At 44.1% G+C, this 25,974-nt stretch overlaps 2 protein-coding genes across 2 annotated transcripts in view; one reads left to right on the top strand and one right to left on the bottom strand.

The window, feature by feature from the left end:
* The window catches only part of RTN1 (reticulon 1), a 204,474-nt gene extending 200,691 nt beyond the window's left edge, over positions 1-3,783 (bottom strand). Inside the window, exon 1 of the mRNA XM_066608217.1 lies at positions 3,564-3,783. Coding sequence (XP_066464314.1) covers positions 3,564-3,747 — 184 coding nt within the window. The 5' untranslated portion in view covers positions 3,748-3,783. The remainder of the gene's footprint in view (positions 1-3,563) is intronic.
* A 17,875-nt stretch (positions 3,784-21,658) lies between these two features.
* Positions 21,659-25,974, top strand: part of LRRC9 (leucine rich repeat containing 9) — a 97,667-nt gene continuing 93,351 nt past the window's right edge. The window contains exon 1 of the mRNA XM_066608216.1: positions 21,659-21,793. The gene's annotated coding sequence lies outside the window, so the exon portion shown is untranslated. The remainder of the gene's footprint in view (positions 21,794-25,974) is intronic.

The raw sequence follows: 25,974 nt of genomic DNA, 5'->3' as shown, positions 1-25,974 counted from the left end.
CTACCAGCACTGGCGTAACTATAGGGGATGCAAGGGATGCGGTTGCACCCAGGCCCAGGAGCCTTAGGGGGCCCATAAGGCCTCTCTTCTCCATATAGGGAGCCCAGTAGTATGAATAAAACACTATAGTTGGGGGCCCTGTTACAGGTTTTGCATTGGGGCCAAGTAGCTTCAAGTTATGCCTCTGCCTATCAGTGTACCAGATCATCTTTTGGTGAGCCTAACGTCTACCACAATAACAGGTCCCAAAAATCCAGCAGAAGACAATCCCACTTGGAGCTGGCCTTGGAGCTGGCCACTTACCACTGGGGTCTATTTTATATGGAATAATTCACAAACGTAATGCAGGGGTGTAGCTGAGGAAGGGGGGCAGGAGAGGCAAGTGCCCTGGATGTAATGAGAAGAAGGGGCACTGGACCTGCCTACAGTCAAAGGAGGCATTTAGCAGCTTCGTGCAAGAAAGCAGAGGAAGAGATATTTTAAGGGATAAAGTACCTTTGATGATGTCATGAGCATGTGATCAGTTACATGTATGGGAGGAGTCAGACTCCAGGCTGTACTGCTGTCGGAGGAGTTTTTTGCAGTTTTTATATGGTGCAAAAATGTGGATCTGCGCAAGCAGTTAAGAAAAATCTAACACTTTGTGGGTGCACAAAGGAGGATATTATTACTATGGGGGGGGGGGGCACATAGGTAGACACCCTCACTCTGCAGTGGCACATAGGAGGACACTATCATTATGGAGGAAGCACAAAGGGGGATTATTACTGTGTGGGAGAAGGAGGGGTTCATAACTCTTGAGGCTTGTGCCTTGATCTCTTAAGACTCTAGCATCACCCCTAGCTGCTAGTGCTTAACTTAAGACCATGATCACATGGTGTTTTTCACTGTGGATTTGAAGTGAAATCAACAGTGAAATCAGCATCTGAAGCCTTTCATTAGCTGCACTGTAGTGTACACAATGTGAATTTTTTTCTGTCCCCAAACTTGAAATCCATGCGCTGAAAAAAGAGTAGTGACATGTCACTGTTTAACATGGATTCTGCATTTAAAAACAAAATTTGCATTGAAAGGTTTCTCATTGACTGTGCTAAATCTACCTGTGGATCTGCGACTTTAACAAATGTAAACCATTGTCAGAAATCAGTGACAGCCACGTGGATTGCTGATGTGGGTTTTTATTTAAATTTACCCTGTGTGAACAGCCTAAGAGACCCAGTGATGTAGTGGAAAGTTATAGATGAGATGTCACCAGGAGCCATGAAAAGAGGTTGTGCAGTGGGCCCACAAACTGAATTTTTGCAACACGGTCTGTGAGCCTTTAGCTACACCCCTGGGCTTTGAGTGGGGCCATAGAGTGGCACATATAGCCAAGAACTGTGCCAAGATACGGTGTGGTTTCCGATTGATTGTTAAATGGCTGCATGATTTTGCAGGTAAACAGCAGTCCACATCTGGACTCCACAATGCAGGAGCAAACGGAATTTAAAGTTTCCTTACATTTCCTTACATTAATTCATTAATTAGTCAGGGAAAGGGGGGTGGAGGCAAACTGTATCTTTACCCCAGTGCAGGAAGACCTAGCTAAACTTCTGTTTATTGATGCTGTTTACCATTTCCTCGGAATTATTTCCAGGCCCAAGCATCTCCAGGCTGAGTATGCATATGCTCAACAGAGCATATGGATACAGGTTGTTTAATAGGGGTATTCTGGGTATCATCATTATTATTATATTTCTCATTGCAGTCAGAGCCAGAAGTGTAATACAAGACATCACTCCCATTGATTTCAATGGGAATGAAGCCATATTTTACACTTCCAGCACTGATAACTGATGCGGACATCTGGCCTTGACAGCAGATTGACGGGGATCCTAAGCGGTAGACCCCCGCCAATCAACTACAACCTATCCTGAAGATAGTTAAATGCCCGGAATACCTCCTTAAGGTTATACTGAAAATGCACCCCATCTATACTTTCAATCCCCCCCCCCTCCCCCCAGTAGCACAGCATGCCACAGTCTATATATATATATAAATAGTTCAGTGACACTGTTCTAATCATTTGTATTTTTCCTGAACATCAACGTCTATATGCTTTTTGTAACTAAATTACTAAAATTATGTGCGTTATAGGAGTGACAGTTCAAAGACAATGACTGTGACAGTTTGACAGGCAGTGTTTTGCAGCAACTGTGATGTACTGAGATTTTTGGCAGTGAACACTTCAAACTAAATAGTCAGTATAAAGGGATAATAAAACTAAATTCTATGGCCCTGTTCACATTTACATGTTAAGCTAAAGCCGGCCATCTCTCTTTTTTTCTTACAGCTAGGATAGCGCAGTGTGCATCGTTATTCTTGCTGTCAAAACTACTAGAACCTGGACAGAGCCAAACAGCCTTTAAGGATTTTGGATCTTTTGAAAACAGATTAGTGACAGCACAATGGCTCCTGTTATAAAGAGAACCCATGACAATAGTATGTGCAGGGCCTATCAAATTCTACATTTGCTTAAAAATTCAATACATGTATGCAAGCAAACTATAGTAGTAGAACTGCTGACAATAATCCCAGGGAAATATCTGCCCCCAGGTACTTGTTTCACTGCATATTTCAAGTTTTGAGAATCTTCAGATAGAACTCTATACAGATGAAGGAATGATATTGCAATAATTGCAAAGCCTGCTGCATTACTTACGCTTTTATTTGCATCTCTAGGTTACATGCAACATTATCACCACTCCATATTTAATCATACGAATGCCAACTACTTTTCATGTACAATAAATCATACAAGGGAGGGGTAAATACATTAGTTATTTTCATAGCTAAATCCCTCAAGTACTTCAACCCAACTGGTTGTGATGTCTCAAGATCCAATGTAGCAAAAATTTAAGTCATGTTGCAATGTTGGCACCAGTCCCCATTGAAAATGTGGATAGCAAGTACTTTTCAAGTGCAACTCCTGCAAGCAGAATAGGGGTAATACATCCATCACATCTGCTACTAAGCATTATGAACTGCTACTTGCATTATGAACTCCTCTCAAGCATTACACTTGTTAAATTGAAGATACAGCATCCACTACAAGAGTCTATTATCTGTCATCAAAAATCTTGTTACCAATCACTTTTCATGCTCAGCTATTGAGAGCTCTTCATGGGGAGGGGGCCAAAGAGATACAAATGAGTTCACACTCCCAACTATTGAGCACTGGAAACAATGTTGTCCATCTGCAAGTGTTACAGAAATATTTTTAAAAGTGCAACTATGGAGGATGGGCAGGAGGGAGGGCAGCATCCTATTCTAATCAAAGCTTGTGTATAAGTATTTCATAAACAAATAGAAAATTGCAAATATTTTAAGAAATAATAATAATAATCTTTATTTATATAGCGCTGATACATTCTGCAGCGCTTTACCCATCAGGGGAATGATTGTTTACAAATACAACAGACAAGAACTACTGTAGCAACAATATCCAATGATGCACTTGCTATTTCTACCTGTATACAGTGCAGCGGAGGTAGGAGGGGGGTCTGGTGTGGTACCCTGCATACCTGTGGATGTGGTCCCCATGGCAACAGGGGGATGCTCTGCCTGCTGAGCTCTGCTGGTCCCCCCTTTCTGGTCCAGAGAGCCCCAGGCGCTGTTTCCTGCAGAATCTCCCTCCTCCTGTGGAAACATCTGAGCAGCGACATCACCTTCCAGCCATCTGCTGACATTCCCAGGATTAGCAGCCATGGTGGGCTGTATCTGTTGCAGTTGTCTCTATGGGAAGCTTCTGGGAACAGGGGGAGAGGGAGGGAGGGGATGGGTCAGTGCTGCAGTGTCTCCTGGAAGATGCCACAAACACTAGAGCGTTACGCAGGTGCAAATGGCTTGTGTAGTTTCCACTAGTTCCACCTCAACATCACTGCCTGGGCTGACCAATCACAGGCTGGAGATTAGCATAGAACATCTACCGCCCAGCCAACCCTTTCATGGCTGGAGTAGTGACTAAGAGATGAGTCTGCATGCAATTTGCTTATGATTTCTCAATGGTGCAGGCATTAAAGGGTTAACAGCTGGCTGTCTGCAGCATGTATATATGTAAAATATATATTTTTTTCATGATCTAGTAAATAGTCTGTGACAGTTGCCTTTCTTAGTCATGATGACACAGGTATGCGCCTGGAGTGGCAACATTTTAACGATAAACAATTCGATAACATATTTTTTAGTGCGCATGATCGATTCAAAATAGCTGAGCGTTCCATAAACGAAGCGAAGAATTGTAGTGATACAAGTTATTTAGCACACATAGGATGGTCTACTGAAAATCTATGACTCTTTGTTAAGCGCACCTATACTTTGTCTTTGCTATGTAAGTTGTTATTTATTACTTAGATTGCCAGGTTTGCCATCACAATGACTGGTCAGTAGAATATTGAAATGTGAAAATAACCTTTAAGGCTGAGCTCACACCGGGCGGATTTGCGCGGAAATACCGTGCAGAATTTTGCCGCGGCAAATCCGCATGCGGACGCTAATCCCGGGATTAGCCAGCCAAGTGGACGAGATTTCTCAGAAATCTCGTCCACACGGGACGGCAAATCTGCTGCGGCTAATCCAGCAGAAACTGCCGCTGCGGCGCGGATTTGCAGAACGCAGCATGTCTATTTTTTTTCCCCGCTGCGGCCGCACTCTCCTCTATGGGAGGGGCTAAGCTCTGTCCTGCCCCTCCCATTGCAAACAGTGCAGTGCAAGCAGTGCAGCGTTTTTTAATCCATGTGTAGTCCGTTTTTTTAACAGATGTTATACGGACCCATATTATTATATGGTGCAACACACGCTATTGAATTTTTTCACACAGGCACGGACTGTGAGAAAAAAAAACTAGCACACAGACCAAATCCGGACTGAATATGGAGGCCACATGGAGCTGCACATGAAATAATGTCTGTTTTGCAGATGTAACATGGACATTTTTTGTAATGCAAGTGTGCACTTAGCCTAAGGGTTTATTCACATGGACGTATATTGGACGGGTTTTCACACCCGGCCAGTATATGCTGCCCCTCTCTGTAAGGGGAGGAGACAGCATGGGGTGGGAGCTAGTGTGCTGAGCTCCCACCTGCTTTCCGCCCCTCACCGCTGTTTGCAATGGGCGGGGCTAAGCTCTGCCCTGTCGTGCCCTTCCCATTGCAAACAGTGCAGGTGGTGGGAGCTCAGCACACTAGTTGCCGCTCTGTCCCGCCTCCTCCCCTTGCAGAGAGGGGCAGCGTATATCGGCCAGGCGTGAAAACCTGGCCGATATACGTCTATGTGAATAAGCCCTAAGGCCAGGTTCACACGGCTGAGAAAATCGCACTGAATGGGTTCATACACGTCAATGGGAGATCTCGCAGTTAGATAGGACATCGCAGCATGTCCTATCTAACTGCGAGATCTCCCATTGTTTTCAATGGGGTCGGCGGCAGTAATGCGATCCTCTGCTGCGATGAGGATTCCCTCCACCCCCATAGTGATGCAAGGCTGTTTTCACATAAAAACGCCTCGCATTCATAGGGATTTCATGTGGTGGGGAGCAAGATATCGGGCAGTGAATCACGACCCAATATCATACTCGCCCGTGTATGGTTAGCCTAAGGGACTCTGGTTAGTTGTATTGGACAATTGTTCAAACTATGGCAGACTTAAAGGGATATTTTTATCTTTAAATGCTACTTTAAGCCATCACTTTATAATTAAGTGAGGGTTCGACCTTTGGGACCCTTCCCTGATTCTAAGAATAAAGGCACTACAGCAATGGTTTACTGTTGTGCCTCTTGATAGTTTTTCCTGCACAGCAGCACTCCCAGCCACCCGGCTGTGCAGGGAACTGCAGCTGGTCCCATGCACAGGAATGGAGCTGTGCTGCAGTGTCCTACATAGCTGCTGTACATAGCCATGGCCTGAGTGCTGTTGTGCAGGAAAAGCAGTGAAGGAGTCATAATGATATACTAGTGCTGCGGCCTTTTCATCCTCATTATTCCAAAAGAGTTTTGCTATATGTTTTAGATGCTTTGGAGCACATTTATCTAAGACCCGTCTTTCACTTACTGGTCTTAGACAAGTGGTGATGGTGTAAGATGCAACAAATGTAATAAGAGTAGAAAGCCTCTTATTACAATTGGCGCGTCTTAGGCCACCCATGTGCCACGTACTGAAACCTATTGCAGGTAAAACCTGCTTTAGATTTGAGCTATAATTTATGCCCCTTTCTGACGTAAATTAAGCTTTCCTTTAAACTCAGCATAATCGCTGTGAACATCCTGCAAAGGAAAATCTGCATCAATTACGCTGGAAAAGCGCAGTAGCCAAATCCGTACCTAAATGATGTCGGATTTAGCCGTGGTTTTTGAAGGAGATCTGCTGTGGGATTTAACCCTTCTATTTCAGGGATTGAGTTTTGCAGCATTTTTCAAAAACGCTGCTGATTTATTGCGGAAACTTTTTGCAATATGTAAAGGAGATTTTTTAAATCCTTTCTATATGGCTTGCTCTGTAAATTCAGTGGAATTTTCACAGCATTTCTAGCTCGTGTGAAGGCGGCCTTATAGTGAATTTGATGAGCTGCGGGCCACCACTCTCTCTCCTGCTAGTCCTTGTCCACTTTCTATGAAAGTAGCAAAGGCAGTGTAAAGAGCAGAAAATGTACACATTTTTGCGCAAAGGGGCTTACACAAAAGTTTTTCGAGTTTTTAACGCCAAAATACTGACGTAAAGACTTTCATGAATTTCCTCCAAATATTTGGTGTAAATGTACACCAGTCATGAATTAGTGTGAGGAAGGAATAAGTGTTTAACCTGCATAGTTAGTTGCACTAAACTTCTCATTTAATACCATTTGCAACATTTTCGCATCCTTCTTAAATTGATTCACCCTATGGCTCCACTAAAAAAATCTCTGCTTCTGTGTAATGCTTACTGAAGGGCCTGAAGGGGTTGTACATGACACAGTGATTCTATCCTTGATGTTCTTTGAATCTCTGTGTCTCCCTAAGGGTGCCTTCACACTTAAATAGGACTTTCTAATGTTAAAAACACCTAACAAAAAATCGCAAGTTTGCACTTTGCAATTTTAGTGCGATGCGTTTTTAATATTAAAAACTCCTATTGACATTTGCTTAAAAAAAATCGTAGCGATATTGCGATCACAAGTGTGAAAGCCCCCTTATACCCTTCAATAGGCATAAAAGAGGCATTAAAGGGTCAGTTGATGACCGTTTCCTGACCACCTCCCTGGGTGTTATGGAAACAGCAGAGGCGACAACCTTACACAATTTCCGTAACTCCCATTAAGGTGCATGGGCCTTACGGAAACAGCATTGCACTGTGCGCTACGCTGTTTCCATGGAAAAATAACGCTACAGACTGTGCTATTTTGCCATCCAAAAAAATTGAAACCTAACGGAATGGAAGTAAATTGAAGCCTCCCCATTGAAATAGTACAGGCAAGAAAAGATAGGACTTGCCCTATCGTTCCCGCACGCAGTATTAACTATGTGCAGGAAAGCTAAGGCAGGACCTGCCTTCCTGCTATTTTTTCAAACTCCTGCGCTATGGCGTGGAGTTTGAAAAGCCCAAGAAGTAAGAAAAAAAAAACATGTATGCGCAACTACGCTCTGTAGCGGTGAGTGTTGTTGCGCATAGGGCCATCTGAAAATGCCCTTATACGGTATTTGCAGTGTAGAACAGCATAGTTGACTACCGTATTCTATACTCCAAATATAATGGAAATGAACAAAACACTTGACAACAGGCACCAAAATGGTGTCTGTTTCACTAGTAACAGTGAATGGTTTCCGTTTCAGGGTTCCCGGAGACAGAATCCCACAGCATAATGAAAAATGCTGTAGGAATGCTGCCTTCTGACAAATGCCACCATGTGTAAGTGGCCTTAGGTTGAATTCACATACATAGCATTTAGCTACATTTTGGATAGCCATTCCCATGCTCTTCTGGGCTTAAACACATGAATGTGTTTTTCTCCCGTTATGCGGCCATGATAATCATGGTTCGCATAATGGGACAAAACAAAACTACTGATTTCAATAGATTTCAGTGGTTTCATTTTCACTATTGAGATTCTCATCCGTTAATAAATGGGCAAGAAAAAATAGGACTTGCCCTATCTTTCCCCCAGATAGCATTAACTACATGTGGGAAAGATAGAGCAGAACCTTCCCATGTTTCTTCAAACTTCTGTGTTATGGCGCAGAGTTTGAAAAGTCAGAGAAGGAATAATAAAAAAAAGACGTTCATGTGCAATTACGCTTCGTACCGGCAAGAGTAGTTGCGCATACGGATATCTGAAACCGCCCTCAGGGTTTAAACAGTTAATGAGAGCTATGAAAACCGAGTGAATGGGGCTTCAACCAACCCCATTCAACTGCAGCAGAATCTAGTTCAACATGCCGCTGTAATCGCAGTAAAAAACGGATGTGTGAGAGTGACCTAACTGCGTTTTTCATTCATTGCAATTAAATGAGTGAAATCCGCAAGAAAATTTACAGTGACGTCGTGCAGATTTTAGTGGCAAAAATTTACGCTGTGTGTCCTTATAATGAAGGAGACAGGCCGCGTCTACCTTAGTCTGAGCAGGGCTGGGAAACTGAGAACTGCAGGGTCTGTGCTCAGCCTGGGAATAGGGGGGTAGGTGGGGCAATGTCCACACTCATTGGACACTTGGCTGGTGTGTCATCCATTTGGGTAACCGGCAACACATGCACTATCACTGGAAACTCCGGCTCACAAGTTATGCCATGGCTGGGCTATTTCTCGTTAACAGAGATACTCCGTCTATCTGCAGAAAAGAACTTTTATTGCTAACGACAGCGGAGGATTCATTTTCCAGAGCCTGGACAGGAACTAGCCGCTCTATCCATATTTGCGGTCACCTATTAGTATGTTTTTTGGAGTAATACAAGGCAACAGTGCTACCCAATGAGGCGCCATGCTGCGCCACCACTATAGTTGCCTACTAGCATCCTAATCTTATAACCCAAAACTATGGTGAGCACGCTCTTCCTCGTCCAGGCTCTGCTTAAACGTTACAAAACAATGTGAAACTTAAAAAGAAGAAACAGCAAACGGTCCCCCCTTAAACCGGGCTTATATGACAGTGTTTTCGGCGTGCCATGTGCATATCTCACACACGCGAGCATGCAGCAAGTACGCAATGATAATGCCTACTTGCTGTGTGCCGCCAATCCCTGTATGTTACCTTGACATGTATGCCCGCATAATACGTGCCAAGATAGTGCATGCCACAATTTTTTGTGCACATATTTCATAGGAGATTGCTACTGCGTATTACATGCGCAGAAACTTCAGGGTAATACGCAATGAACATATGGTCGTGTGAGTCTGGCCTTATAAAAACCTAAGGCCTCCATCAGTCAGATATACGTTGGTATTCTTTGTTTCCTGCTGTATAGGAATACACAGGAGAGTATTCCACTCCTGGAATGACAATTGCTGGGACTGCTGTTGGCTTATGCACCCAATGGTCCTCCTGTATAAAGGTACCTTTACCTGCAGCACTAGATATCTGCTACTGAATGGCAACACAGAGCTGATAATAACATGATGACACAACAAGGCTTTGGCTAGACAACCAGTCTGCAATGCTATTGTTTGGCTGCTGTGAATGAACAGACGGAAAGAAATGGAGTGGGATCAGCCAGCAAACAATGTTCTCAGGCACAAATGTTTTCCCTGTCGTATTGTGACTACAACAATGACGCTATATGTTGGTATCTACAATGTTCACCTTCTTTGGCCTTCTATATTCTCATGTGAATGAGTCTTAATAATTGTAGCATAAAAATGTAGGCATCTTTCTTACATACATTGGGCCACATTTATCAAAAGTGACATAAGTTTAGTTCACGTCTATAACTAAGCTAATTTATTGACCTATATTGTGACTGCTTAATGACTGCATCTATCTTCTTAGATAAATCTATTACATCATCCATCACTGCCGTTAACTTTTGCACTGGCTAAAATTACACAAGGATCCCTGTGGAGTAGAGCTGCAACTTTTTCTTTAGTTTGCAACTTTTTTAAGTGCTTTAACAGATGGGCGTGTTTTAGTCCTGTTATGCGGCCATGATAATCACGGCCGCTTAACGGGATGAAACAAAAGTATTCGATACAGAGCCCATAGAAGAGCTCCATATCATATGCAGAAAAATAGTGCATTCTGCGATTTTTTTTCTCTTGCGTTTGTAAATACTGTGTTCACACACTGGACTTTCATTGCCTCCATTCACCGGGGTTTCATGCATGTAATACACGGTGAAAAGAAGCCCGTGGCATTAGCCCTTTTGCTGACTGGACTGTTGTAACTTTCATGACACAATGGGAAAATACTCACTTTCATTACTTGCTATTAGAGATGAGAGAGCATACTCGCTAAGGACAATTGCTCGATCGAGCATTGTCCTTAGCGAGTATCTCCCCACATGGGAGAAAAGGTTCGGCTGCGGCGCGGGGGAGCGGTGAGTTGCGGCAGTCAGCAGGGGGGAGAGAGGGAGAGAGAGATCTCCCCTCCGTTCCTCCCCGCTCTCCCCCGCAGCTCCCCGCCCGCTGCCGTCAGCCGAATCTTTGCTCCTGAGTGGGCAGGTACTCGCTAAGGGCAATGCTCGATCGAGCAATTGCCCATAGCGAGTATGCTCGCTCATCACTACTTGCTATGTAACAGTGCAACAGATGTGTAGCTCTGGGTGTAATCCTGCCCAAATAGTAAGCCACAAAGACTTTTTACGTCAATTTTACAAATGATATACATGGAGCCAATATCTCTAAATTCTGTGTAAATTAATTTTATATCCGGATTAGGTTTTTGAAGCATATTAGCATTTCTGACTGTTCTTATATCTAGTCTTGGATTACTTTAAAGAGGTTTACAGAGTTATTTCTTTTATATAGTTTTGGGCTCCCCATGCCCAAAACTGCATAAAAGAAATATACTCACTGCAGTGCAGGACTGTCATTTCCAGCATCCAACAGGTGATGTCACCCAGCCAGAAGGCCTGGTAAAGTCCTGTAAGCTTGTCACATGGGCTTCTAATGTAGAAGCCCCAAGGCAGGTTTACAGAACATTACTGATGATGTCTCTGTCTGGCCTCTATTGGCTGCAGCGGTCACATGGGTAAACAACCCACGTGACTACTGACGCTGATGTAAACAGAGGACTAAAGTGGCTGCCACCAGTGGCAGGGGAGTAGCACGCAGGAGTGAGTATGTGTGTTTCTTATTTTACACACAGCTCGGCTCTCCGCCTTCCACCAATCTTAAAACATGGTAAAAAAAAAAAAACATTAAGGAATAACTGATTGTATCAGGAATACTGCCCTTATAGGTCTGTATGTTGTTCCCTTCAATTGTTGACACTTTCTCAATAGCATCTGATTTAATGAGACCAGCCTATGTTGTGTCTTAAGGACCAAGCATGCAATTGTTGACATTTGGGCTTTTTCGGGGGTGACAACTTGTATTTTTAGTGGCAGGACTCTGGGGTACATATAATGCACTATATAACTTTCAATACATTACTTTTAGGGGAAGATGGAAAAAATGTCCAGAAAATCTGCCATTGTTTGTATGAATCCAGAGGCAGTATCCTGCTCTGAATTTCTCAATGCAAATCTGCCTGTGTGCAGGAGGCCTAAAACGTTTTTTGGGCGGGGAAAAATATGTATTTTTTTAACTGGATTTTTTTCTTTTCATTAAACTTTTTTTACCTTATTTATTTAGTCCCTGAAGGGGACATGAAGATGCGATCCTTTGATCGCTATGATAGTACACTGCATTACTTATGTAATGCATTTTACTAAGCCTATGACCAAAAAGGAAAAGCCCACGGCACTCACAAAGCAACCCACAGAATGAATTCTAGTGGGGGGGGGAGGAAAAAAGAGACTATAAAAAGTCAAAAAAATGCAAAGCCACCATAGGGGTTATGGATATGAGCCCCTTTAAAGGGGTTGTCTCACGCCGAAACGTTTTTTTTTTTTATTCAATAGGCCCCCCGTTCAGCGCAAGACAAACCCAAGGGATGGGTTAAAAAAAAAAAGTTTATTACTTACCCGAATCCCCGCGCTGCGGCGACTTCTTTCTTCTTTTACCAAGATGGCCGCCGGGATCTTCACCCACGATGCACCGCGGGTCTTCTCCCATGGGGCACCGTGGGCTCTGTGCGGTCCATTGCCGATTCCAGCCTCCTGGAATCGGCACACGTGACGGGGCGGAGCTACGAGGACCAGCTCTCCGGCACGAGTGGCCCCATTCACCAGGGAGAAGACCGGACTGCGCAAGCGCGTCTAAAAACGCCAGAAGACAGCAAATTTAGACGGATCCATGGCGACGGGGACGCTAGCAACGGAGCAGGTAAGTGAATAACTTCTGTATGGCTCATAATTAATGCACGATGTATATTACAAAGTGCATTAATATGGCCATACAGAAGTGCTAAACCCCACTTGATTTCACGAGACAACCCCTTTAAGCACACAATAAAAAAGACATAGAGAGGGTGGCAGCATAAACTGATGCAAAAAGTTTGTTTAAAGGAACATTTTTATTGTTTCAGAGTTTTAAAAGTAGGTAACGTTTTAACCTAGATTAAGGTCTTTTTCAAGCCAAAAAACATCAGAAACAGGGTATGGAGTCCATGTTCAGTCTTTTACTAAGCCTATAACAGCAGGGTATTAGACTCTGCCGGATGCGGACTCTGATGGACTGAGTTACATAGCAGACATGTAGGTTTTTATCAGGCTTCTGGGCTGCCATGGGAATCCATCGGTATCTTGCAATTTCATTATTGCATTTAAGGGTGCCGATAGGTGACAGAAAGGTTCCCTTCCTCTGTCATCTGCTTACATTCTGCAGTTGCAATTGATTGTGGCATAGGCAGGGTTAAACTGCCAGGATCTGGCAGGAACTTGGCTGTCAGTAGTCATCCAAGCCACCGATTAAAAAGATGTATATGCAGGTTTAAAGCCCATCATTAAGGTCAGTAAAAAAGACGTATTGGTCGTCACTAAGGGGTTAACCTAAGTTCTGTGTAAATGGTTCATAAATATAGCATACAGCAGAAGGAACACTATTTTGAAGAATAATGGACCAGAAAAATACCAAATGCATTCATAAATGTGGGGCAGGGGCTCACATTTATTAAAACTAGCCTTTCATATATCATTCCTTACAGAAAGTTAAAAGTTTACACGAAATTGATTAAAAGGTGCATGCCTCTTAATAGATTTGGTGCCTTTCAGACTATCCTAAAGTCAAAAAATGATATCTATAACTGCTATGAGCAGGCATAGATTTGCACTAAAGAATGTGCCATGGATTTGTCGTAAGTAATGAGACCGTGCCTACTCAATGCAGATTAAAAGGTTATAATTTTTGCCAGTGTTTACACCAAAACTCGGAGTATTGATATACGGGCCTTTGTTTTTCAATTTCTGGTTGTTTTATAGAAATCTGTTTGTTTTCAGTGAATGCAAGCATTTAATAATTCTATTTAGTTTCTAAAATCATATCCAGACCTTACCCTGCTCAGACAAGGGCTTGTTCACACCTGCGTTAGAGCTCTGTTAGGCTGGTTTCACACCCACGTTGGGACCTCCGGTCGGAGGTTCTGTTGCTGATCCGGCTCAAAATTCTGGAAGACAAAATGCTGCATACAGCACTTCTCCTTCTGTCTAAAAGTTGGGCAGCAAAGCGAGAACCGCACGGACCCCTTTATAGTCATTGGGGTCCGTTTGGCACGGTTTGGTTCCATCCTGAGATGGGGCCGATCATCCCAAAAGGAGCAGGAAAGCAGAAACCCGGGCATAGATGTGAAACCATCCTTGATTCTTTTCATCTCTCCATTCTGTCTTGCTGCACTCTGTCCTATTTGTTACATTTAAAAAAATGAAATCTAATGGAACAGAAGCAAACTAAAAGCTTTTAGTTTTTTTGAAGACTCGTTGAAACCAATGGGGGAAAACAGAAACACTTATTTTCATTTTGATTCTGTTTCTCTGCTCCAAAAATGGAACAGAGAGACGGAAAGCCCTAACGAAGGCCCTAACGCATGTATGGAAGAGCCCTAACAGATGTTGTTTGTTGCAGTGTATCAGTTTATGCAATCCCCTGTGTCAGTCCTGTTCCACAGAACCTGAATATAGACAATTAAAGGGGTTGTCAATTAGAAAAAAAAGGAGACCCCACCCCCCCATCCCCAGATACAGTGACACTTTTGTCCAATTCTGGGCAGCCCAGTTTAAAAAAGACATAGATAAACTGGAGCAAGTTCAGAGAAGAGCTACCAGGATGGCGAGCGGTCTGCAAATCATGTCCTATGAGGAACGGTTAAAGGATCTGGGAATGTTTAGCTTGCAGAAAAAAAGGCTGAGAGGAGACTTAAAGGGGTTGTCCCGCGCCGAAACGTTTTTTTGTTTTTTTTTAACCCCCCCCCCCCCCCCCGTTCGGCGCGAGACAACCCCGATGCAGGGGTTAAAAAAACAAACCGGAGAGTGCTTACCTGAATCCCGGTGGTCCGGCGTCTTCATACTCACCTGCTGAAGATGGCCGCCGGGGTCTGCTCCCTCCGTGGACCGCAGCTCTTCTGTGCGGTCCATTGCCGATTCCAGCCTCCTGATTGGCTGGAATCGGCACGTGACGGGGCGGGGCTACACGGAGCCGGCATTCTGCACGAGCGGCTGCATTGAAGAGAGCAGAAGACCCGGACTGCGCAAGCGCGGCTAATTTGGCCATCGGAGGCCGAAAATTAGTCGGCACCATGGAGACGAGGACGCCAGCAACAGAGCAGGTAAGTATAAAACTTTTGATAACTTCTGTATGGCTCATAATTAATGCACAATGTACATTACAAAGTGCATTAATATGGCCATACAGAAGTGTATAGACCCACTTGCTGCTGCGGGACAACCCCTTTAATAGCGGTCTCCAAATATCTGAAGGGTTGTCACACTGCAGAGGGATCAGCCCTATTCTCATTTGTACAAGGAAAGACTAGAAGCAATGGGATGAAACTGAAAGGGAGGAGACACAGATTAAATGTTAGACAATGAGGGTGATCAATGAGTGGAACAGGTTACCACGGGAGGTGGTGAGTTCTCCTTCAAAGGGAGTGTTCAAACAAAGGCTGGACAGACATCTGTCTGGGATGATTTAGTGAATCCTGCACTGAGCAGGGGGTTGGACCAGATGACCCTGGAGGTCCCTTCCAACTCTACCATTCTATGATTCTCTCCATGGGCCTTATCTGATATTGCATATCATCCCCAAACAAGTGTAACGTCCTTTCTGGGCCCTCTCTAAAACTTTCATTGTAGCAGTAAAAAAGGTCTAAAACACATACCAAATTTTTCATCTGGCAAATTTGCTTAGTAAATGTACCCTAATGTTTTCTTTGTGGAAATTACAGTACTTATATACCCACAGAGAAAATATGGCTATGCTTTTATGGCGGTCTTCCCAGATTTCATAAGCTATTTTGGACATGCTCATATCATGGAAGTACATCACAGTGTCAAATATGACTCACCGAATGACTCACTCTGAAAATCTACCTGAGCGACTATGAACTACTTGAATTGTATTAGGATGATGGAAATCTCTATCTATCTGTGAAAAGCACTGTTGATGAAAGTCGCTATACATTTAATTCAGTAATAGTATGAATGTATGACTCTTTATACTGTATATATGTATTTAGCCATACATATTTTGAAGCATTTGTTTTATATATAGTTATATTGTTTGAAAAGAGACAGAGGTCCTTTAAGTTCAACCTTCATTGATCCATTATATATCATTATTTATTATTTATACATCTAGTCTAAATCGGACAAAGTGAACAATGGCATCTCAATATGAATAGAAATAGAATCTAGCCACCCACATTTGAACTGTCCAGCTCTCCTATATACTTTTTACGATGTGAAGCCCAAAACTGAAAGGTGAATTGGAGATGTGGTTTTGCAAGGGGTTTAAAGAGGAGTACTATTACATTGGATAGATTTGTTTATATCTCTTTTTTAGACAGCCTAAAAATGTTTCTGCTTTTGTAGCTGCTGCTTGACAATGAGTACTGCGATTTAGTTTACTTGTGATTAGAATACCCAAATATTGAGGTGGTTAGTGTTACATCTCTACCTAGCTAGTCCTTTGGTGCGGCTGTACACCCACTAGGCAACTAACAGTTCACCTGTGGTTTGTTCACCACTTCTTTCATTCTGCATCCTGCATATAGCTGTGGGACGATCAAGGCATGTCTTTATTCTGCTCCTGATGATCCAACTAAATTAGGTTGGGAAAACGTGCTGAGTCTCCTTTTATCTATCTGTTCGCTTATATAATAGCTCTAGTCCGTGCTACTGTGTTTCCCCCAAAATAAGACACTGTCTTATATTAATGCTTGCCTCAAAAGAAGCGCAGTGTCCTCTGTTTGGGGGGTGTCGGTCTAATAATACTTAGCTAGCAGCCGGGTTTCAGCTCCCTCGCGATAGCCTGCAGCGCTGCTTCCGTGTCCGCCTGCATGCGACAGAGCAGTTCTTCCTTGCATCGGGGCTTGAATACCCTGCCTCCAGCAAGCTAATGCTCTGAGTGGTTAATCAAGTGCCACGTCAGCCAATGAATGACATTATTAAATGGCTGTGATTGGTTAATCCAGCGCCAGCTTTCATTGGCAGGCACGGCGCTCGCTTAACCAATCAGAGCATCAGCTTGCTGGAAGCAGGGTATTCAAGCCCCGCTACCAGGAAGAACTGCTCTGTTGGCGTGAAGGAGGACACGGCAGCCTGCAGCAGTGCCGCAGGCCATCGTGAGTGACCCGAGCTCCGGGTGCTAGGTGAGTATTGTTTTTTTTTTACATGTAGCCGAGCTAGGGCTTTTATTGTGACTGGTGTGACGACATCATGCATTGATGCTATTTATGCATACTAAATACCCTTTGGGCCTTGAGAACTCTTGTTGGTTCCTCTGCCTTTTCTCCACATCTAATTTAGGCCGCCTGTACAGGTGGATTTGCATTGTGGAATCTGGAGCGGGTGTCTGCCTGCCTCCGGATTTCGCAGAAAATATTGTCCATAACATGCTATTGAAAATTGCTTTTTCCTCGACACAAGTGGAAATCAATCACGATTTTCCAGTCGTGGAGGAAAAATCGCAGCATGTTTGCACAGATGGCGTCCATTTAAGTCGATGGAAGCCATCTGAACTGCGGCCCTTATGCAGTGAGATGCGGAAAGGTCGCGGATTCCGCAAGCAGAGCTTCTAAGGAAAAAAATCTGTATTGTGCATGTCTGATTGCTCGCCGTGTAAACCATTTGCAGTACGGAGAAGATAGAAGAAAGGCAGGTATGTGTGGATGCCGGCTGGGCACAGGGTCCGATGTGCAGAATCCAACCCACCCGTGCGCAGCCAGCCTTAGGCTTAGTTAGATTGCTTCAAGTCCTGGGCCTTTTCTTTTGGTGTGGTTTAAGTTATTAGAGCATCTTACCTTTTTTCTTTATTGAGGAATAGGTTTCTTTTATCACAACTTCTATTACAAACATCGTTAGGCTCAGACAGTGTGTGTCCGTTTACCATCTACTCTGGGGGCAGCATTTTTTCCATCTTACAAATATCTTTATTGATGGTTATCCATGGCTAAAGGCGCATTTACATGAGCAGATAATCACTCAAAGATTGCTCAAATGATAGCGATCGCGATCTCGGGCAGAGAAACTCTCGTAACAAACAAATCTCGTGTGAGTTTTTTTTGAGGAGTACATCACAATATCACTGACCTCAGCTGTGAAGAATACGGTTCTCTAGCTCGTCCCCTCTACATTCTGTATTCTTTTCTTTCTATCCCCAGGTCACATGACCAGCACTCTGACAACACTCTGTGTCTTGCAGTTAATGGCACAGATGTATATCAACAGGCTTAAAGAAAAACTGCCTTAGTGTTTCCATAACTCACATTGATTTCTGTGGGAGTTATGGGACAGCATAAGGCCGGCTGCACACGGCCGTGACGGGCTCCGCCACGGAATTCCACGGCGGAGCCCGTCACGGCGCCCCCCAGAGACCCCAATACTTACCTGCGGATCCGGCGTCCTACGTCCCGCATGACGCTTCGTCGTGACGCGCCGCAGGGTCATGTGACACGCAGACACGTCACATGACACGCCCACAGCATCACATGACGTGGCGGCGGTAGGCGGGGAAGCGGTTTCACGCTATCTTCCGCTGTGCTACAGCGGAAGATAGCGTGACGGACGGCTTCCATTGACTGCAATGGAAGCCATCCGCGCGTACACCTGCGGCAAATAGAACATGCCGCGGGTGAGGTCGGGTGATTTCACGGTGCGGAATTCCGCAATAGAACCTAATAGCTGCGGGCAATGCAGCGGATTTCTGCCGCATTGGGAAGGAGCCTTAAGACAGCCCGCTTTGGTAGAAGGGTAGTCCTTCTACATAGTTATTATAGTGTATCTCACTAAGAAGTATTAGTGGGATGATAGCACCACCTATCCATACCATGTTGTTTTACTCTATTACATTGAAGCAGTTTTTTGTTTTTTTACATAATGCGCCTGCTGATTGGTAGAAGAGGTCAGGTGACTGCAGATTGTAGCCACACAATTGCGTCCACCCCATGGGGGGCAGAGTTTCACATAATAGTCAAGAGACAAGGTGTGTCTTTGTGGGGCATATTACTGATGAAATGACCTACCAGATTTGAGCAGAGCGCTACTATGAATTACGCAGGCTGCTATCCTCCGTGCTGCTGAAGGGAGGGCCTGGATATCCGTGGCTGCCTCAGCTACACATTGCTTAAAGTTCTATAAGTGGTGAAGTGGGGCCTCCATGGATCGGACTTATTTTTCAACACATCCCACAGTCTCAATCAGACTGAGATGTGGGGAACTTGTAGGCCAAGTCATCATCCTAGATTCTTTGTCATCTTTGTCATATTCCTCAAATCATTCCTAAACTATTTTTTGCCACATGGCAGAGCACATAATCCTGCTGAAAGAGGCCAATGACATTAGGGTATACGATTCGTAGGAAGGCTTTTGGTTGGTCTACAACACTGTTTAGGAAGGTGGTACGTTTCAAAGTAACTGAACACGAATGCCAGAGTAATGGAACCATGAGGTTCACCAATGGACAAAGTCAGAAAGTTCAATTAACTCACTGAAGGCAATGTGCTTGATGGTTACAAACTTGTACAGATCCTTAGAAGTTACACACTTGCTGTTGACTATAAGAAATGGCAGTTATATTTTTGGTGGGTACTGGAATTTGCTAACAGTCCATCCACTCACTTGCAATCGAATGCACTGGACAGCTGTATCCAACTGTGCCACAGTACCCCCGAGTCACTCACATGGGTATAACCAGACTGCCTTCTCTCCGTCACTCTGTCCACTCCACCTGCAGCACTACAGATGAGCAATATGGTGCGCAATTCCGGGAAAAAAAGGACAAATCTGAAGCTAACTAGGCTAAATAGCCATTTAAATCGGGGTGTGTTCATCTGCCAGATGCAAATGAACATGCCCTGCGTGCATAAAACATACAGTGAAATATGCCTATATGCGTGCAAAAAAAGCCTCATACATAGCGCAAATATGTTGCGCTGAGACATGCGCAAAAATGTATACGTCCGTCTGAAGGAGTCCTTACATATGTCCTCACACAACAATGCAGAAGATTACTCTCTTGATGAGAATGCACAGTAATAGGATTAGGTGTCATAATCTCATTTGTGGCAAACTAGTGACCTCATGTTTAGTCTACACAACAAAAATATACAAACAGCGTGGTAAAAATGATTATCCCTAACTGGTAATTATCAACTGAAAGATTATTATAATGTATCAATTTGTAGGTTGGATTTGCTTGCAGAGTTCTGTGGACTATAAATAAGTAGACCCCATTGATAATGGACAACTCCAGAATTTTTGGACCCCACTGCACCCACTAAATGTCACCAATACGCCAATGGAGGAAAAAGTGAGCCATGCCCAGCTGATGTTGTTGGGCCCATTTAGACACAACGATTATCGCTCAAAATTCGCTCAAAAGCCATCTTTTGAGCTATAATAGTTGCGTGTAAATATGCCCGTCTTTCACTTTTCTGCCGAACGATGAATTTCAGTTCGGCATGAAAGCCGTCGTTCGGCACGCTGTGTTCTGCCTGGAGAGCGCTTATTACATTGTCTCAGCTGTCAGCACCGTGGCAAACAAAGAGAATTTATTCAGAGAACAGCAGGTGGTCTGTTCTCTGAATACAGCTCTCGGCGGCTCACTAGCTATTACTTGGTACTAATAGGCATTAGTACCAATTAGTAGTTTATGCAAAAAGCCATCTTTTGAGCAATCATCTTTGTGTGTAAATGCACCTTTAGGAACAGGTCACTGTATGGAAGAGTGCCAAGTAACCCTGGACAGAAAAACAATACCAGACACTGTCCATGAACCAGGGCGGCGCTCTGCAAGGTTGTAGCCATTCTTTCTAAACCAAAGTTGGAAAATCACTAATTGATTTCATTTTTTAAAGTCTAGGTTCACTTTTGCTGGATTTAACACAGACTAGTACAGAATTACTTGAATAACAATACCCTAATATGTTTTTACCATACTAGTGCCATAGAGTTACTTCACACAAGAGCGACAGTCATTCAGTGAATGGAGGCGCAGCATTACGGAGATCTCTTCCAGTCGCCCGCCAGGGCCATATTTGCTAATTAACACTGGAGGTCCAGTGCCTAGGGTGTCCAACTCAATGTGGCGGCCCCAGTAGTAGCCAGGGGAATTTTCTGTTTTTAACCCTCTACCTAATGAGACACAAACCACTGCCTCCGGCAGCGCCTGCCTCCTCCTATTCAGTGGGTTCCGCCAGAGCTGACAGTTTCTGCCATTTAGAGAGACCTGGCACGCTGTTTGAGCTCTTAAACAGATGGACGTAATTTCATCCCGTTATGCGACCGTGATAATTACGGCCGCATAACAGGACAAAAACACCCCATTGATTTCAAGCACTGCACTGCATGCTATACTTTTGTTCGCATTTTTGCACCAAGGGTCCCCATAGAAGTCTATCGAGGGTGCACAAATGCGCACGGAAAAGTCTATGGTAGGGCGAAATTACAGAAGAGGAAGGGCGTGGCAATTCCACGGAAAAGGAGTGTCATGCATGTGAACTGAAGTGTTATTAAAACCGGTTTTTATCTGCAGCCGTCTAATTACACCCTGCATCTGAGGTTATGGCGGGTTTTGCAGCCATTTTGTCTGACTATGACCTTATGGATAAAGAAGGGTTCCATAGAAATGTTACTCTTCTATACACGCTGTACATTTATTTTATCCTTTCCATAAACTAGTCATGTCATTGTTTTCCCACACATTACAGTCAGTGTGAGAGTATACATATATACACATCACACATGTGCCCAACGCAGCGAACTAGCAGCTGCCACAGAGCTGACTGAAATCCTCTCAGCCGCCTTTATACAGTGAGCTGCTCTGTGATTGGCCAGTGACAAAGGCTAATCGCATTGGCTGCTCTACGGAACAAGCTGTGTTGCCATGGCAACCGTGTCCCGGGTAACGAATACAACCCGGCCTGATTGCTGTACTAGGCCGAGCTGTGTACGGTATAACATGGAGCCGGGAGAGCACCGGAGCATTACCGGGACCCGCGGCAGACACTGACATGTAGGAGGAACAGGACAGAGCTGCTCAGGTAGGTGACGGCTGACACACAGTGTTTGTCAACTAGTAGTAGGGGAGGGGGGCATGCTGAGACTTGTAGTTCCATAACAGAGAAATAGATGTCTTCTGCTACATATATACTAGATAGTAGTGATGTTCTGTAGAAGGTGTTAGAGAACTACAACTCCCAGCAGAGCAGGTATAGTGTGATTACTGCTCCTGCCGCTGAGCGTTCCTTTCATGTAGTTTATTGATCAAGGCCATCATGTTAAACCTTATTCTTCACCATTTTCTAGATCTTTGCTTGCTGTCAGTGAATGGACTTGGAAATCTTTAACTCTTTCCTCCCGCAGCACTTTTTTTTTCCGCCATTTTCATTTTTTCCTTCCCACTTAAAAAAAAATAATCCTAACTGTGTTGCTTTCCCCGGGACAAAATAGGGGCAAAATAGAAGAAAATGCAATTGCACCATTTTTGGGAAGTTCCTTTTTACGGCGTTCACGGTGCAGTAAAATGACGCCATCTTTACTCCGTGGTCGGTATGATTACAGCGATACTAAATTTATATGGTGTCTTTAATGTACTATTGTACTGCTAAAAAAAAGGGTAAAATGCCTTAAAAATGTGCTTTCTATCGCTATTAGAGATGAGCGAGCATACTCGGTAAGGCGATATACACTCGAGAGAGCATCGCCTTTTTCAAATACCTGCTGGCTCATCCCTGAAGATTCGGGGGGACCGTGGGGGTAAGTGGGGGTAAGTGGGGGGTTGCAAAGGGGATCGGGAGAGAGAGAGGGATCTCTCTCACTCTCCTCCCCGCTCCCCCTCGCTGCGCCCGACCCCCGCAGCCCCCCGAATCTCAGGGATGAGCCAGTAGGTGCTCGAAAAAGGTAATGCTCTCTCGAGTGTATATCGCCTTACTGAGTATGCTCGCTCATCTCTAGTCGCTAGCTTTGGACGCCAATAACTTTTTTAGTGTTTTGTCGATGGGGATGTGTGAGGGTTCGTATTTATGGGATGACCTGTAGTTCTTTTATAACATTTTTGGGTAAATTTGACTTCTTGATCACTTTTTGTTCAATTTTTTTGGGAAATGAGGAGACCGAAAAAAGCCAGACTATGGCAATCTGTGTGTTTTTGGCTGACATTTTTTTACAATGCAGGATTAATAAGGTGATGTTTCAATCATTTAGACTTTTACTGACACAACAATGCCGTTTTTAAATTTTTTTTTTGTAATATGAAGACTGGGAAAAGTTTTGTTTTTAAAACTTTCAATATTTTTTATAATAATTAAAACCCCTTTATGTTTCGTTAGTGCTCACAGGGGACTTGAACTTGCAATTGTTTGATCACTCATGCAGTATAATGCAATACTGTATTCTGATCGGCAATCTGTCGATCTTGCTAGGCAATTATTCATGGCAGCCCTAGGGTCCTTCAAAAGGCCCCCAGCTATCATGACACCCGGACGGGTTTCCCGTAATCTCGTTGTAGGGGGGCGATTTGGACTCCCAAACGCCGATCAGGGCATTTAAATGCTGCTGTTAAAATTGTTAGCAACATTTAAAGGATTAACAGTGTTATTTCCAATCACACCTGTTGTGGGCGGGTGTCAACTATCAAAAATGGCCGTCACAAGCCATGTATGTCTGCTCTTCACACAGACACCTGGGATGCGCTAACATGTAAGGCACACATTGGGGAGGGTTTAATTATGCCTTGACTTAAAGAGCTCTTCCATCTTGGTAAGTGATGGCATATCGTTGGGGTACGTCACTTCTTGCCTATTGGTATGGAGAAGCAACCATACCATTGTGCCTAAAGGCTTGTGAGGCCACAATATAGCCATGGAGACGGGAAGAGGTGATGTAGTAATTCTGGAGGTGCTGCCCAGCCAGATGGACACCCTACTGGAAGGTGAGCATGTGCAAGCACACGATAGAAACCTGGGGCGCATTCCAGGAAAGCCAAGAGGAGACGAGAAGATAACCCAACTTCTACTTTATTTTGTAATCCCGCAATAAAACATGTTTCGAGGCAGCGGGCCTCTTCCTCAGTAATGTTGGGGAATGTACATCTGGGGGTTGCTCACTCGTTTTAGCTGTAGATTTGGGGCAACAAGTCGGCGGGACCAATATGTGGGAAAAACATGCCTCCAGCCGGGGTGGAGAAGCAGATACCGCATCAGAGAGAAGTTGGATTTATCTTCTCGCCTATCTTTTCGCTTTTTTGGAAGGTTACGCTACACATCTGTTTGTGTTTACGGCAGGGGTATGACCGTAGGTTACCTCTCTGATCACAAGGACGCCATCGGGAAGTTCTGCAGAGTACGACATCTCTGCGCCATTTAAGTGAGCTGTGCAGCGTGTGAGCCGAAGTAGCGCCGTGCGGGGGATATGATGACTTCAGGCTAGCAATCTAGATGGCAAAATAACAATGTTTTAGGTCTTTGAATGCAGCGACTCAAAAATAAAATATTCTCAAAAGTAAAGGGTTTTTAGTTTAAAAAAGTAGAGACTGCTAAATTATACCTAAAACCCATATAATGTTGGTATATCTGTAATCATAATAACTCACAGGTAGAGTTGAGCGAACGTACTCTGCCGAGCTTGATGCTCGTTCGAGTATTAGTGTACTCGATGGTGCTCATTACTCAAACGAGCATCAAGCCGTGTTCGACCCCACCCCAGGTTTTGGCTCCTCCCCGCCGCGACGCAGGATGCATCATTGGCAAATTTTTTGTCGAGAGAGAGAGACATGAACCTAGGAAAAAAAAAAAAAAAGCTCGGCACCCGACGTCCCACATACAAAAATGCTAGAGTCTCCCATTGTAGCCAATGGGGTTCGTTACTCGAGTAGAGCTCTCAAATTTTACGAAAAGCTCGACTCGAATAACGCGGACCCGAGCATTTGGGTGCTCACTTATCTCTACTCACAGGACAAAACTTTATCAAGTCATTTATACCGTACAGTGAATGCCATAACCCCCCTCCCATAGTGAAATTGCTGTGTTTTTTCCCTCTACCCCCCCCCCCCCAAAAAAAAGTATAAAAAAACAATCTATACAAGTTAAACAATGCATTATTCGCCCCCCCAAATGTTATCCTTAAGGCCGGTTTCACCTCTGCATTGGAACCTGTGGTCAGAGCTTTTTCTTCTGGCTAAAAGCTGGGCAGCAGAGCAGAAACTGAACGGACCCCACTATAGTCAATTGGGTCCATTTGGCGCTGTTCGGTTCCGTCCTAAGGCGTAACGCGGATTTGGGCTACGGATGCACTGTAATTGTCTTTTATTTTTCATGCGGGAGATCAATTGAGCTATGTGCTCTATGAGCTCCCACACGCGTGATCCGCACTAAAATGGAGCATGTCCATTTTTTTTCATGCTGCAGAAATTTTTTAATTACCATCCGTGGGTATTTATCTACCCGCAGGTGGTCAATGCATTCCTATGGGGCGCGGATCCGCGTGCGGGAAAAACGCTGCAGATTTTGATTCTTATTTTCCCCATGGACATGAGGCCTAAGACAGAGCCATTCGGCCAGGGGGATTCCCCATTCCTACTCCCCAAACAGAACAGTGAGGCCTTATGTCCACTAGAAAAATACAATCCGAGCAGAATCTGCTGCGGATTTCTGCTGCAGATCTCGCGCAGATTATCTTTTTTAATGGTATTTTTTTTTTGCATGCGGATATCCCCACCTATAGATAACAATGTGGCCGACCCGCACGTAATCCGCAGTAAAATGGAGCTTGCTGCGTTTTTTTTCCTGCGCATGAAAAACGCAAATCGATTAAAATGCCATCCACGGGTGCAAAATTCAATTTAATTGACTGCAGATGGCCAATGATTTCCTATGGGCAAAATTGAATGCGGATGTGGAATCTACAATTCAATTTTGCTAGTCGATATGAGGCCTGAAGCGGAATCCCGGGGCATGTGGGAAACCACCCTAAAATATACAACCCTCATATAGCTATGATGAATGAAATAAAACAATTGCTGTATCAAGTACACAATAGCCTGTGTACTTAACCCCTTAGTGACCACCCATACACCTTTTTATGGCAGTCATTAATGGGCTTTATTCTGATGCATATGCCTTTATAAGGCTCTGCATAAGAATACTGACACAAGTCTCCTGTACCGGTCAGACTGGGGGTCCAGCTGTCTTGATAAGTGTCGGAAACCTGCTGTGACAGCAGGGAC

This window comes from Eleutherodactylus coqui, chromosome 6 (assembly GCF_035609145.1).
Source record: "Eleutherodactylus coqui strain aEleCoq1 chromosome 6, aEleCoq1.hap1, whole genome shotgun sequence".
In the NCBI taxonomy this organism is placed as follows: Eukaryota; Metazoa; Chordata; class Amphibia; order Anura; family Eleutherodactylidae; genus Eleutherodactylus; species Eleutherodactylus coqui.
Note: the sequence above shows the minus strand (reverse complement) of the source record. Positions and strands in the feature narration are given on the sequence as shown.